This window comes from Zophobas morio, unplaced genomic scaffold (assembly GCF_036711695.1).
Source record: "Zophobas morio isolate AGI-343-1 ecotype UQ-CSIRO unplaced genomic scaffold, CSIRO_AGI_Zmor_V1 ptg000026l, whole genome shotgun sequence".
Taxonomy (NCBI): Eukaryota; Metazoa; Arthropoda; class Insecta; order Coleoptera; family Tenebrionidae; genus Zophobas; species Zophobas morio.
In genome coordinates this window covers 8570566-8586495 of record NW_026972131.1, presented here as the reverse complement: position 1 = coordinate 8586495, position 15930 = coordinate 8570566, and the positions used below count along the sequence as shown (strand labels likewise).

At 33.2% G+C, this 15930-nt stretch overlaps 2 protein-coding genes and 1 long non-coding RNA gene across 3 annotated transcripts; 2 read left to right on the top strand and 1 right to left on the bottom strand.

The window, feature by feature from the left end:
* Positions 1 to 2420: 2420 nt before the first annotated feature.
* On the top strand, positions 2421 to 3244 carry LOC135136288 (proteasome subunit beta type-2-like). Its single transcript, XM_064065499.1, has 3 exons — positions 2421 to 2593; positions 2643 to 2836; positions 2891 to 3244. Exons 1-3 carry the CDS (start codon positions 2503 to 2505, stop codon positions 3212 to 3214), a joined length of 609 nt encoding a protein of 202 aa, XP_063921569.1. The 5' UTR covers positions 2421 to 2502; the 3' UTR covers positions 3215 to 3244.
* A 39-nt stretch (positions 3245 to 3283) lies between these two features.
* On the bottom strand, positions 3284 to 4883 carry LOC135136287 (minor histocompatibility antigen H13). Its single transcript, XM_064065498.1, has 5 exons — positions 4609 to 4883; positions 4367 to 4536; positions 3943 to 4301; positions 3583 to 3892; positions 3284 to 3533 (listed from the first exon to the last, which is right to left on the bottom strand). The coding sequence occupies exons 1-5, from the start codon at positions 4795 to 4797 to the stop codon at positions 3449 to 3451; spliced, it is 1113 nt and encodes a 370-aa protein (XP_063921568.1). The 5' UTR covers positions 4798 to 4883; the 3' UTR covers positions 3284 to 3448.
* Positions 4884 to 15450: 10567 nt separating this feature from the next.
* Positions 15451 to 15930, top strand: LOC135136689 (uncharacterized). Its single transcript, XR_010281743.1, has 3 exons — positions 15451 to 15595; positions 15648 to 15816; positions 15877 to 15930. It is a non-coding gene; the product is annotated as an uncharacterized LOC135136689 (long non-coding RNA).

Genomic DNA, 15930 nt, shown 5'->3' with positions numbered 1-15930 from the left:
ATTTTTCAATTTTAGATTTTTTAACTTTTAAAATTTTAGATTTTTCGATTTTTCATTTCAGTTCTTCGATATTTTAATTTTTCAAGTTTTCGAATTTTTCAAATGTTTCGATTTCTTAATCAATTGATTTTTCGACTTCCCTGTTTTAGATTTTCCGTTTTTCAATTGTGGTTTTGTCAAATTTTCGATTTTTTAATTTTTCAAATTTGACTTTTTGATTTTTCAGGTTTTTGATTTTTCTATTTTTCGAAATCACTTTTTTGATTTTTCGATTTTTCAGTTTTTAGATATTTCAGTTTTAGGATTTTTTAATATTTCAATTCTTCGACTTTTCTATTTTTGACTTCTGGATTTTTTGATGTGTCTACCTTTTTACTTTTTCGATTTTTAAATTTTAGATTTCTCAATTTCTCGATTTTTCATTTCAGCTCTTCCATATTTCAATTTTTCAAATGTTTTGATTTCTTAATCAATTGATTTTTCGACTTTCTGGTTTTAGATTTTCTGTTTTTCAATTGTGATTTTGTCAATTTTTCGATTTTTCAATTAATCGATGTTTTAATTTTCCCATTTCTTAACCTTTGAGTGTTTCGATTTTCCTGTTCTTCAATTCTTTAATTTTTTGATTTTTCAGGTTTTTGATTTTTCTATTTTTCGAATTCACTTTTTTGATTTTTCGATTTTACAGTTTTTAGACATTTCAGTTTTAGGATTTTTCAATATTTCAATTCTTCGCCTTTTCTATTTTGACATCTGGATTTTTCAATGTGTCTACCTTTTAACTTTTTCGATTTTTCAATTTTAGATTTCTCAATTTCTCGATTTTTCATTTCAGCTCTTTCATATTTCAATTTTTTAAATGTTTCGATTTCTTAATCAATTGATTTTTCGACTTTCTGGTTTTAGATTTTCTGTTTTTCAATTGTGATTTTGTCAAATTTTCGATTTTTTTATTTTTCAAATTTGATTTTTACAAACTCTCAATTTTTCGATTTTTCAATTAATCGATGTTTTGATTTTCCCATTTCTTGTCCTTCGAGTGTTTTGATTTTCCTGTTCTTCAATTCTTTAATTTTTTGATTTTTCAGGTTTTTGGTTTTTCTATTTTTCGAATTCACTTTTTTTGATTTTTCGATTTTACAGTTTTTAGACATTTCAGTTTTAGGATTTTTCAATATTTCAATTCTTCGGCTTTTCTATTTTTGACATCTGGATTTTTCAATGTGTCTACCTTTTTACTTTTTCGATTTTTCAATTTTTGGATTTTTAAATTTTAGATTTTTTAATCTGTTGATATTTTAATTTTCCAATACTTCTTAATCTTTCGATTTTTCGCCTTCCTGGTTTTATATGTTCTGTTTTCCAATTTTTCGATTTGTTAATTTTTCATTCCCTATTTATCGAGATTTGATTGTTCAGGTTTTCGATTTATCAGTTTTTCTATTTTTTATTTTGGCCTGTTCCGGTTTCTCAGGTTTTCCAGTTTTTCATTTTTTCGTTTTTTGATTTTTCCGCTTTTCCAGTTTTTCAACTTTTAACTTTTTGTTTGTCGATTTCTTTATTTTTCGATTTTTCGACTTCATCACTTTTCGATTTCTCGTTCTTTTGATCGTTCAGTCTCTCAATTTTCCAATTTTTCGAATTTTTAAGTTTCTTGATTTCTCGATTTATCGAGATTTGGATTTTTTGATATTTTGATTGTCAATTTCTCAATTTATAAATTGTTCAATTTTTTAACTTCTCGATTTTTCGATTTTGACCTATTTCGGTGTTTCTCAATTGTTTGACTTTTCGACTCCACGATTTCTTGATCTATTGATTTTTCGATTTCTCAGTTTTTCCATTTTCCAGTTTTTCGATGTTTCGATTTTTCAGTTATCCGATTTTTTAAATTTGGGAGTTTCGATTTTTCGAATTTTCTATTATTTTAATTATTCATTTTTTTTCTCACTGTTAATATCATACAGTGTATCGAAAACAACCACAAAAGTTGTCACTAAAAACATTAAAAAAAAAACATACAAAATAGAACACAGTGTTTTCAAAACATTTTCTCGAAAAAAATACATTAGGTTATTACGATTTCAACAATATTCTTAGTTTAAGACGTTTTGCTAGTATAAAACACAAATAAAAAATTAATTTTTAGTTAAACAAAATATGTAAAATCATCTAAATATGTATCAAAAATATTCACTTAGTCGTTATAAAAACCGACCAAACAACCAAATCGCTTCTGAACGCTTAGAGTCGACATTGGCCTGAGCACGCTCTGGTCTGTACATCAAACAAGTTCGACTATTTAAATTTGGCGCTTGCCTTTGGCTGTTGAGGACTCCAATCTCATTAATAAGGGTGGTTTTGCAAAATCAGCCTGTATGTCGCATCTACATTAATCTATGGCACATGCGTCGTCCTGCATGATTTGACGTTTTATCAACATAACCTCAAATTGTTATTACAAAGCACTTCTGAAATAAAGTTATCCACCGGTGAAGAATCATGGATTGTTTAATAGGTATTAAATTCAACGATTTTGCAATTGTTGCGGCCGACATGACCAACGCTCATAGCATAATCGTTATGAAAACAGGTAAGTTTAGTCGTATTCATTATGCTTGTGTAATTACAAAAAATTGTAGATGAAAATAAGCTGTACAAGCTGTCCAACAAATTGGCAATGGCTATATCCGGAGAACAGGGCGATACAATTCAGTTCGCCGAGTATATTGCAAAAAATGTGCAGTTGTATAAGATGCGAAACAACTATGAACTGAGCCCCAAGGAAGCTTCTCATTTCACGCGCCGCATTTTGGCGGATAATTTGCGAACTAGGGTATTTCAAATAAGCTTTATTTATTTTTCCGTTATTATAGTTGTTTTTTTTTAGACACCGTATCATGTTAATTTGCTGTTGGCGGGGTATGACAATCAAGATGGTCCACAGTTGTATTACATGGATTATTTGGCGTCTGTGGCTAGCGTAGACTATGCCGCTCATGGTTATGGTGGTTACTTCTCACTGTCCATCATGGATCGTCATTATTTACCGACCATGACCCGCGAGCAGGGCTATGACTTGTTAAAGAAATGTGTGAAAGAAGTTCACAAGAGACTCATTGTCAATCTGCCAAACTTCAAAGTGCAGGTTGTGGATAAGGATGGTGTTCACGATATGCCTACAATTACCATTGATAGCTTGAAAAACGAGTAATTGTGTTTAATAATATATTTTTTAATAAAATTGTGATTTTTATTTGCGGGTTTTCAACAAATCGCGAAATGCGAATTTCGTAATACTTTTAATAGAAAACATTCAGTTTCTAAAAATTAACATAACAAAATTCAATAAAGGGATGGAATATAAAAAATTGGATTACAATAAATACATTCACTTAATGGATTTGACAATAAACATTTATAACAGGCAGACACCCTCTGATAACGTTTATTTAACTTTTTTGGTTTCGGGTTTACTAGATTTTTCATCTTTCTTTTTTTCTTCGACTTTTTCTTCTGGGGAGTCTTCATATCTATAGCATTTATATTAAAAAAATTGAATTAGACTAGCAGTTAACTTACTTAAACAGCGCCGTGAGGTCACCTTTCACAAGAGCTAGGAGTAAAGGAGTCCCAACACAAGCAGGAACAAGATACAGTAAAGCAGGTTGAGCATGTTTGAAAACATGCATGACAAAAATGGTAGCCATCAGTCCAAGGAAGTACGCCAAACAGGCAGCATGGAAGTAGGTTTTAGTTTGCCGCTTGAGACTATGGTCAAATCTGAGCAACAGGGCAATGAAAATGCCTGGAATCACTATATCTCCTAAACCTAACATGGCAAAGTTATTAGCCGCAAATCCATTTTGCAATAAATCTTGTGGAAACACAACTATAAAATTCCAAATTAGTTCCAGTCACTGACGGTTAACAAAAACTTACGTTTGATTGGTGCTTCAAAACTTTTTGCCACCGTGACCATCACATCAGTCCCAAATACCCAAAAGATGTCATAGAAAAAGAGGCCACACAGCAAAATGCAGCCGGTTATTACGTTATTGAGGTGAAGCAATTCAACAGCATTTACAGCAAATGCTAGTCCAAATAAATTATTAGCAATCCAATGTTTCTGGACTAAGTACCAGGCACCGACTAGAGAACATGCAGCTAACGAAACTACATCATACGAGGAGAATCTATAGTTGATTAAGTATTGAGCTGATTCGCCTTCTCCCTGTTTGAAGGTGATGTGGAAGGGAATATTTGGAATTGCAGCAGGTACAAGCTTACTCACTACGGGACTGTAAACATGAAAAAAAAATGGCCATGAGCACTCCGCGTTCGACAGTTTTTAAATGATATTGACCTTAGTAAATGTGTGAGCGCCAAAACACCTAGAAAGAAGAAATAACCAGTCAACAGTAAGTTGATGTATTCCTTGGAGAACAGCTTGAACACAACATACAGTCCTACGAGTGCACACGATGCCATAATTGGGAATATGGCAGCGTCTTTCTTGGTCATTTTTTCGGCCTTCTGAAATTTGGAACATGTTTAGTGACGATATCATCGTGATTTTATGAATTTTTGGTATGACAGCTGTCTTACATTTTCCTTATGGTAGTTGACGGATCGGTAGGCGCCGAAAAATATGGGTAATAAAGCCATGATGACGATGCTCCCATATGCCATTGCCATACCTTCGGGGGTGCTTGGCGGTTTTCCTGTTGCGTTCGTCGCATTTTCTTTTACATTTTCTGTAGCCTGTGCCACGATTAAGTTGACAACGTCTGCCATGTTTTGAAAAAGGTCGAGATGAAGTTGGCACTTGACGTTTACGTATTGACGTATTTGGATGAAGTTAGATGCGGTTGTGGAAATCCAAAAAATACGCGCCACTACGCGCAAATGCCACTGATTGTGACTTGCAAATCATAAAAGGACACGTTGAGTGTCAACGATGCGAGGTTCGAGCAGAGCCGGACTTTTGTAAAAACTGGTTCATAATTAATTCCCTCTTTATTTACCATATGATAATGTAGCAGGAAATTATTAATATGGGGACATATCCTTAATTTAATTTGGTTCATTTAATCGAACTGATATATTCTTATCTTGGCGTTTAACGCGGAAAAACTGCTAAAATTCAGATTATTTATTTATTTCCTGCAATAAAAATTGTTTTTTAATTACAGAATTTTAATTATAGTTCATGTAAATTTTAACAGTTGGATGGAACTTCCGACCATAACACCATTCATTTTTTAATTAAGTTTTCCTTTATGTAATGTTATGGCATTTCTCTGTAATATTTACGAATTTGACGTATTAGCTTATTGCTTGACTAAAATATTGAATTTTGCATTTCGACCTTGAGATATGCAATCGGTGGATACGTAAAACTGGTACAAAACTGTCACAAAAAAATGAGAAAAAAGGAATCTTTCGAGGATTAAAAAATTTAGAATTTTTCTAAATAAATGGAACAATAAGATCCTTGATGAAGTCAAGTTTTATTTAGATATAACTATTACCAACCGTTTCATCATCACGGCAGCCTTTCTCTTGTACGGTATAAAATATTATCATACAATCTGTTTTTTTTTGGGAAAATTTGAATGCCAAGGGTAAAAACTCAAAACAGATTCATCAAAAAACAAATTTAGCAATGTTATTTTATAAAAAGTAAATAACATTTACTGTGTAAAACTTTGAGGTGACGTTATCAAATGGTTGGTGGGGGCCTGTCCAATTTGCAGACCACGGTTTATCTTGCAGACTGGGGGTTAAAAATGCTGAAATCAAGTAAAAACTCGACATTTGCATATTTCTCAATACGAAGATTGTTGATACAAAATTTCAAACCGTTCGGACAAACCACCCCCAAAACAACCTTGCAGACTGGGGCTTAAAAATACTCCAATCAAGTCAAAATTTGATATTCGCTAGTTTCTCAATACGGGGATTATCGTTACAAAATCTCAGCCTATTTGAAGAAACCCTCAAAAATCACCCCCAAAACAACCTTGCAGACTGGGGGTTAAAAATGCTCCAATCAAGTCAAAATTCGACATTTGCTTATTTTTCAATACGAAGATTGTTGACACAAAATTTTAACCCGTTCGCAAAGATCGTTAAAAACTACCCCCAAAACAGACTGCAGACTGGGGATTAAAAATATTACAATCAAGTTAAAACTCGGCATTTACTTATTTCTCAATACGAAGATTGTTGATGCAAAATTTCAATCCGTTCGGAGAAACCGTTAAAAACTACCTCCAAAACAACCTTGTAGAATGAGCCTTAAAGTACAAGTAGCAGAAAAATTTCAGACACATATAAAGAAACAGTAGGTACATATTTCTAAAGTAGGTGCGCACCATAGAGGCAGAATGAGAGGAGGGAAGATACTTTGAAAAAATGCCTGGTAGAGTTCCCTCAAACATATAAGGCGTTTATGACTTCATACCAATTTGACTCCCATTACAATTCAATAGGCCCTCACAACCGGATGTCTTAAACCCGCTCACCGATACCTACCTGAAAAGACCTTTTCTGGTAAAAGCACAGGGCAGGTCTGAGTTTTGCATTTACCGACAACTGCTCCTTTCGAGTTTTTTATTTTAAGTAAAAACAAAATAACTTTGTACTGAATCATTTTTTATTACAGCAAATTAGTTAGAATTTTGACATACACAACTATTTACTTATTAACTATACTACTGCTTATTTATTGATCGAAATAGTCACTGTCATAATCACTCGACTCTTCTAAATTCACAATTAACGGTTTTATCAACCGTGCCCTGTACTGGTCTTTTCCTGAATTTATTCTTCAAGAAGGCACTGTGTTTTGTAGCTTCTGCTACAAACCGCATTTCTATTTACAAATATATGTTTTCGGATCATCGGCAAAATTTTTTGCTACAATATTTCCAAAAGTATTTAAAAATAAATTGCTCCAAAAATACTAATTAAATGACCTATTATTATTAATTTTTATTTATTTGTCACTATTTAGTGTAAGACAATAATTTTTAAAATTTTTATTTATCTATGTATTTTTCATTAAAAAAATTAAGCTTGATAAACCTGTTTTTATAATTTGTAAATAAATTTAGTTGTGTTATTACACTTATTTTCAATTTTTGTAGGATATGCAACTGCATATCTCTGCATATATTAATAAAGTTACAGCATATTTGCATAAATTTCATGCATATTACATGATCATATTTCTCAAAATTTTGCTGCATACTTTTCGCTCTCTAGTCATGTATTATTTTTAATATAACAGCAATATGAATGTAACCTCTGGATTTGAAACAAAGGACGGTAACATCGTCAAAATTATTTGATTTATCAAAAAACTTAGTGGACCAGTTTTCTATGATTGCGATCGTACTTGTTAAAGATTTTATGTTTTTTGCTTTCAGTATCTTAATAATATTTTCAAATGTGCAGAATAATGATTAAATAATTAAGGTACGGAAGAAACGTTAAAAACAAAATTACTCTTAGTCCGGTCCTTCGGGTCTCGGCCGTCCCTGGCACGTGGCATGGTTTACATTTACTAAGCTTTATGAAGGGTTGGCTGTAAAGTACTTTAAACGTCAAAGCCATAAACGCCTTATAGGTTTGAGGAAACTATACTGCGCTTTCTACTAGGATCATATTGAAGATTTTAAATTGTGTAAGTTGCTTATATTAGGGGATTTTAACGTGCCTGAGTTTTCACTCGGCATTTCAAATCAATTCACGGCTTCTCTTAACAACTTTTTACAATTTAATATTTCTATCACAGTTCAACACAATACAAAATACGCGGCAACGCATCTTGGACTTAGTTCTGTCTAACTTGAAATGCCAGGTTGATAGTGCAGATTTTGATCTTGTTGATGCCGACGATCATCACTCTTCTTTATCCATACTTACGGTTTTAGAGACTCCATTACGTGAATTTCCATTAAATGATATGACTAATCAATTCAACTTAAAAAAGCTGACTTTCGATTGCTATATGATTTGCTTGGGTCAACCAATTGGGACTTTTTAGAGGCTAACATTGATGTTGATAAAGCATGCTCACTTTTCTATGATAAACTTCATGAAATTTTTCTTCCAAAATCGGTGCCCAAACGTAATAGTCACTCCTGGCCTCCCTGGTTCAATCAGGAAATAATTGCAACTATTAAGGCAAAGGATGCTTGTTACAGGCTGTATAGAAAACGCAACACTGAATATTACAGGAATTTATTTAAATTGTATCGTTCTCGGTGTAAGCGTCGTACAAAGAATATATTCACAGAATTGAGAACAATATCTCAACGGACCCTAAATCGTTTTGGGCATTTGTTCAATCTAAAAAAGGGGTACTAGGATTCCTGGGGCGATGCATTTTAATGACTCACAACTTACTTCACCAGAGGAAATTGTAAACGCGTTTGGTGAGTACTTTAATAGTGTATACATTGCCTCCAATGATGATCTATGTCCCTCTTTTGCCCCTGACAAGTCGAGTCAACTATTTGTCTCTATTGATTCTCTAACTGAAAATGATGTTTTTCTAACCTTGAAAAAGTCAAAGAATTCTTGTACTGCTGGGTTGGATGGCATTCCTAGTTTCCTCCTGAGTGACTGTGCATGTATCTGTGCCCATCCCTTGCTAAAGATCTTTTGCCCCTGACAAGTCGAGTCAACTATTTGTCTCTATTGATTCTCTAACTGAAAATGATGTTTTTCTAACCTTGAAAAAGTCAAAGAATTCTTGTACTGCTGGGTTGGATGGCATTCCTAGTTTCCTCCTGAGTGACTGTGCATGTATCTGTGCCCATCCCTTGCTAAAGATCTTTAATTTCATATTAAAGCAATGTAAAATGCCTGATTGTTGGAAAAAGACTTGTATCTGCCCGGTATTCAAAGCAGGTGATGTCTCTGATATTGATAAGTATAGACCCATTAATTTATTATGTAATTTTGCAAAAACATTTGAGACTGTTCTGTATAAATACATTTATTCTGCTGTCAAATCTCATATAACTGAATATCAACATGTTTTTTTAGGGTAGATCTACGATTACAAACCTGGCGTGTTTCTCTCAATATGTTTCTGCTTGTCTTGATAATAGGGGTCAAGTTGACACCATTTACACGGATTTTCGTAAAGCATTTGACCAAATTGATTATTATATCTTGATTGCTAAATTACAACAGTTTGGATTTTCCACTCCTCTGATCAACTTTTTTCGTTCATATCTAACGAACAGAGTCCAAGTCGTTAAATATCGTAACTTTTATTCACAACCATTTTCTCCTACCTCTGGTGTGCCGCAAGGGTCGAACTTAGGTCCATTATTGTTTCTTCTGTTTGTTAATGATATTGTTGATGGTCTATCATGCGAGAAACTTTTATATGCGGATGACCTCAAGTTGTTTATGGAGATTAAAAATATTAACGATAGCGTGACTCTTCAAGCTAATATTCAGATTATTTTGCAATGGTGTATTCGTAATCGTTTATCTCTTAACCAAGACAAATGTTTCGTTGTGTCCTATACAAGAAAACTTAATCCTAGTATATTTCTTTACACCATAGCCAATACTGAGTTACATCGTTGTGACAATTTTAAAGATTTAGGCATTACGTTTGATTCTAAATTCAATTTTGTGAAACATATAGATGATGTAATAGCAAAATCTTTTAGGATGTATGGTTTTGTTTACAGAAATTGTAGCGAGTTCTCAAATATAAGAACTTTATGTAATTTATATTTGGCGCCTATTAGATCTAGATTGGAATATGGTGCTATAATTTGGTATCCCTTATATGATGTGCATGTTAAAAATATCGAAGCTGTTCAGAGTAAATTTCTCAAATTTTTATGTTATTGTATAGATAAAGTTTATCCTGAAAGGGGGTGTGATCGTGCTGCACTTCTGAGTAGGTTTGAATTTCTAGCTTTCCAGGATCGGCGCAATATTATTGTCATTAAATTTGTTTTTAATTTATTTAACAACAAAATAGATTGTCCGAGCCTTCTGGATAAATTTAACTTGGTCGTACCTCGTATTAATTCACGCCAATCTCAAACTTTTTATAGTCCACCATATAAGCCAAACGTATTACATAAATCTCCAGTAGTTGTTATGTGTAATAAGTTTAATGAAATATCTACTCATTGCGATATACATTACGATTCGCTATTGGTTATAATCAAATCCTTTTTTTGTATTAGTAAGTAGTAAGATTTATAGTTTGTAGTTTTGTGGGAGCTTTTATTATTAATAATGCCTTATGTTATATTTAAGTTCACTGACTTTGGAATTGTATGTTATTTATTTACTGTTTGCGGTTGATTTGAGCCTAAGTTTTAGTTTTCCTTGTTATTGGGTGTAAACCTGTTAGGAATAAAGCCTTATTATTATTATTATTATTACTAGCTGACCCCGTGAACTTCGTTTCACCTACAACTTAATTTTGAATCTGCAAACCGAATGCTTTGAAATCTTGCAGATGTTTTAAACATCTGATAAGCATAATAAATTTTTATTCAAAATAATACTTACTTCCTCCAAAAAATTGATGACGTCAGCTCAAAATTTTGCCAAATGAATCCTTTTTAAAATATCCAAAATAGGATGAGACTATACTTGTGATTTATCATTCCATTCATATTTTTTAGTTTTGCTTATAGTATATAGGGGGTGTCTCAAAAAAAATTAATCACTGAGTCAGTTTATTTTATTGATTGAATCAAGAATTGCAAAACTATATTTTTAGATTTATTGCAGACGTTTTGAAATTACTGTTTGACATGGTACGTTTTTAATTAAAATATATCTGTTTATCAAGCCCAAAAACTTGATGACGTCATCTCAAGATTTTGCCGAATAAATCCTATCTAAAATGTGCAAAATATCATCAGTATATTTTCGTAAATTTATCATTGCATTCATATTTTTTTGATTTGCTTTTACAGTGACAAAAAAATGTATGGATCAGTCAATTTATTTTAGAAAATAACTCAAGAGTTGCAGAAATGACATAATTAATATAATTCATAATGTTTAAATATAATAACTATTAATATGTGATAATTAAACCGTAAACAATTTTCCTAAGAACACGAGGTTAGCAAAAACAAATTAGTTTGTTTAAACATTGTTAAATTAACCCCGAACATGTACAATTTCTGAGCGAAAATATGAAAAATAATTGTTGCATTCTCATCGTGACGTACGATGACGCCATTGTCACGTGAGCCACCTGATAAAAGGTCACATTTTTCGGTCCTCTGCGTTTAGTTTTGATTTCGGTTTGGTGGCAGCAACATCAGAGTCCGTTTTGGCTTAAAAGTAGGGCTCTTTTCACGAATTTCTAATTTATATATTTAAATATTAGTGAAAATGTGTTGTATTAGTACTGTGAACACGAACGAAAATGGATATTTTTTCGAAAAGGACGGAAAACAGGGTAAGTTCGAGTTCAGTTTTAATTTATCGGATTCCGTGATTCGTTCACTCGACAATATTTAAATTTTGGGAAAATTTTCGAAACGATTGAAATGGGTTGATCAAAGCTATACATTTTCACGACATAAATAAACAAATTTTAAACATAATTAATATCATTTATAATGTTTAAATATGATAAGCATCAATGTATGATAATTAAACCGAAACCCGTTGTCCTACAAGCCCGAAATTATTAAAAACAAATCAATTTGTTTAAACAATGTTAAATTATCCCCGAAAATGTGCATTTTCCCGGCCAAAATATGAAAAATAAATTTTGCAATCTCATCGTGACGTACGATGACGTCAATGTCACCTGAGCTACTTGTATAAAGGTCACGTGTTTCGGTCCTTTGTGTTCAGTTTTAATTTCTGTTTGATGGCGGTAAGATCGTCGCTTCATTTCGGCGTAAAAGTGGAGCGTTTTAGCGAATTTCTAGTTTATTATTAATACATGTTACGGAAAATATGTTGTGTTAGTGCTGTGAACACGAACGAAAATGGATATTTTTCCGAAAAGGACCGAAAACAGGGTAAGTACGACTTCAGTTTTAATTTATCGGATTCCGTGATTCGTTTGGTCGACAATGTTTACATTTTGGATACATTTTCGAAACGATTGAAGTTGGTGGGTCAAAGCTATACATTTTCGCGATATAATTAAATAAAATTTAAACATAATTAATACAATTCATAATGTTCAAATATGATAACTATCAATATATGATAATTAAACCGAAATTCGTTTTCCTAAGAACACGAGGTTAGTAAAAACAAATTAGTTTGTTTAAACGTTGTTAAATTAACCCCGAACATGTACAGTTTCTGAGCGAAAATATGAAAAATAATTTTTGCAATCTCATCGTGACGTACGATGATGCCACTGTCACGTGAGCCACCTGATAAAAGGTCACATTTTTCGGTCCTCTGCGTTTAGTTTTGATTTCGGTTTGGTGGCAGCAACATCAGAGTCCGTTTTGGCTTAAAAGTAGGGCTCTTTTCACGAATTTCTAATTTATATATTTAAATATTAGTGAAAATGTATTGTATTAGTGCTGTGAACACGAACGAAAATGGATATTTTTTCGAAAAGGACCGAAAACAGGGTAAGTTCGAGTTCAGTTTTAATTTATCGGATTCCGTGATTCGTTCACTCGACAATATTTAAATTTTGGGAAAATTTTCGAAACGATTGAAATCGGTTGATCAAAGCTATACATTTTCACGACATAAATAAATAAATTTTAACCATAATTAATATCATTTATGATGTTTAAATATGATAAGCATCAATGTATGATAATTAAACCGAAACCCGTTGTCCTATAAGCCCGAAATTATTAAAAACAAATCAATTTGTTTAAACAATGTTAAATTATCCCCGAAAATGTGCATTTTCCCGACCAAAATATGAAAAATAAATTTTGCAATCTCATCGTGACGTACGATGACGTCAATGTCACCTGAGCTACTTGTATAAAGGTCACGTGTTTCGGTCCTTTGTGTTCAGTTTTAATTTCTGTTTGATGGCGGCAAGATCGTCGCTTCATTTCGGCGTAAAAGTGGAGCGTTTTAGCGAATTTCTAGTTTATTATTAATACATACCTATTACGGAAAATATATTATGTTAGTGCTGTGAACACGAACGAAAATGGATATTTTTCCGAAAAGGACCGAAAACAGGGTAAGTACGACTTCAGTTTTAATTTATCGGATTCCGTGATTCGTTTGGTCGACAATGTTTACATTTTCGATAAATTTTCGAAACGATTGAAGTTGGTGGGTCAAAGCTATACATTTTCGCGATTTAATTAAATAAAATTTAAACATAATTAATAGAATTTATAATGTTCAAATATGATAACTATCAATATATGATAATTAAACCGAAATCAGTTTTCCTAAGAACACGAGGTTAGTAAAAACAAATTAGTTTGTTTAAACGTTGTTAAATTAACCCCGAAAATGTACAATTTCTGATCTAAAATATGAAAAATAATTTTTGCAATCTCATCGTGACGTGCGATGATGTCACTGTCACGTGAGCTACCTGATAAAAGGTCACATTTTCGATCCTTTCTGTTCAATTTTGATTCCGGTCTGGTAGCAGCAACATTGGAGCTTCGTTTTGGGTTAAAAGTAGCACGTGTTTGCGAATTTCTAATTTATTGTTAATAAATATTAGCGAAAATGTTTTGTGTCAAGTGCTGTGAACACGAAGGAAAGTGGATGTTTTTCCAAAAATGCCCATTTTTTTTTAAATATGTTGTTAATAACATGCATTCAGGACTGATAAATACGCCTTTAGAATATACAAAGTACTGCGTTCATAATTCACAAAATACCGTATTCATCATTTTTAAAGTACGGCGTCCAAATTTACAAAATACGGTGTCCTTCACCCATGCTATCAAACCTTAGTCCTCTCTTTTAATGGCAAGACGCACTCCAGACCTCCTCGTATTGTTTGGTTCTTGCTGGGTAACAGCAACGAGCGAGCAAAGTCATCGCTCTTTGGTGGCAAACGTGGAGAAATTTGTATATTGTAACTTTTGTAATTGAAGCATTTTGTACTGTATATTGTATGTGTTACTAACTTAACTTGGGTCTTGCCAATTTAGCTCCAGTGGTGCAAATGCTTTGTTTTCATGGTGTATTTGCTTGGGTTTTAATTTTGCAACAGTGCATTCTTTGGTTCCGGGTTTGAATTCTCCATGTCGTCAGACGCTTTGGCCTGGGGGAGTTCTTTTGGCCCTTAGACGCTGGGTTGCATCGTTCTTTGAGAATGAGGTAAGACGACCTTGGATTTATGCGGCTGCGTTCTCCCTTGGGCGTGTGAGCGCTGCGACCAATAGATTTCGTCCCGAGTTCCATCGGTGTGCTTGCTTGGGTTTTCATTTTGCAACATTCTCAATTTTTGGTGCAATTTCTTCCGGTGGTGTATTGGCTACTAACTTTGCATTTGTATTGTATCTGAATTGTATCTGTATCTGTAGTGTATTCTGTATTGTAGTTAGATTGTAGGTACCTGTATTGTATTTCCATTGCATTGTACTGTATAACGTTCTATCCCTCATTAACAAATCCTAGCCCTCTCCTTTCCTAGCGAGATCTGCTCCAGACCTTCCCGTGGTTCTTGCTGAGCATCAACTATCGAGGACAGAAAATTCAAATTCAAAACCAGCAAAGTTTCACAAAAATCTTGAAAATCGCTCGTTGGTGGCCAACGTGGAGCAAAAGAGACTTTTGTAAGTCAACTAACTTTGTTAACTTTGTATTCTTAAGGAAACAAAAATATATTACATTTAATTTATTATTTATAAGGACAAATAGTCATTTGCCACACCGATGCTCATTTTTAGATTAAATGCTCACAAAACGCGTAGATGTCCAATTTGTGTCCGGGGAGATACAATGTTTTCAAGTAGGTACTTCGTACTTCGAATATGAGTATCTACTCAGTTTTATTCATACCACCCAATGTCTCACTTCAATGTTTGATTATGTTGATTATGAGCACAACGCCGATGAACTTCCGTATCCGAATTACCCATGAAATAAATCATTGCGATTTGCACCTGAGGTAGTTCGTCTGTAAATTTTGTCTTGAGAATTTTAAAATATCGAAAATTTCAAATTAAATCCTCGAATGACGGTAAAGTTTGAGGTTTTGTCGAAACCAACAAAGTGAATATACGTAAATAGAATGGCAGATCAAAATTAATAAGAAACTTTCGCAATGCGTAACTAAATTCACTTTAACCAACACTTTTCTTAAAATAAACGACGTTTCTTGTTACGAAAAAACAAACAACGACTTGAAATGCAATAATACTTTTCACCGTCGTCTTCGTTGATTCACTATTAAAGTCTCTCCAATCCCTTAAATGTGACACGTGGGGGCGCATACGTCGGGAGGGAAAGGAATCTGTAATGTCAGCTAAATGTCTGTCGTGGTCTGACTTTTTGACACAATTTGACATCATGTATTTCGGTTTTTACTTGAAAAAGAGGCAAAATTTCTGTACCGGTGCCAAAGTCACAACGCCATGGGCGTGAATGATGTTCAAAGGGATATGTAGTGGGAAAATTTTTCTTTGAGGTGTTTACATTGTTATCGGAATGTGTCTCAGGAATTATGAAGCTGCATTCTGGATCACGTTTAGTACTGGCTGAGGAGCTTGAAGAAGTAGGAACAGGTAGCGGTGACTTGGAACCATGGAGGAACAAACTAGGAACAGAGCCGGATTTAAGTCTTTTATTTGTATAATAACAACTTCTCTCAAAGTGTTTACCACAAAGGTATAAATTATGTGCAATATTATCACCTGAAATGGTTTTAATGGCTATACATTCCCTTAGGTAAAAGATTCATGTTGGGGTACCTACTTGTAGCATTAAAAACCTTTTTGGACC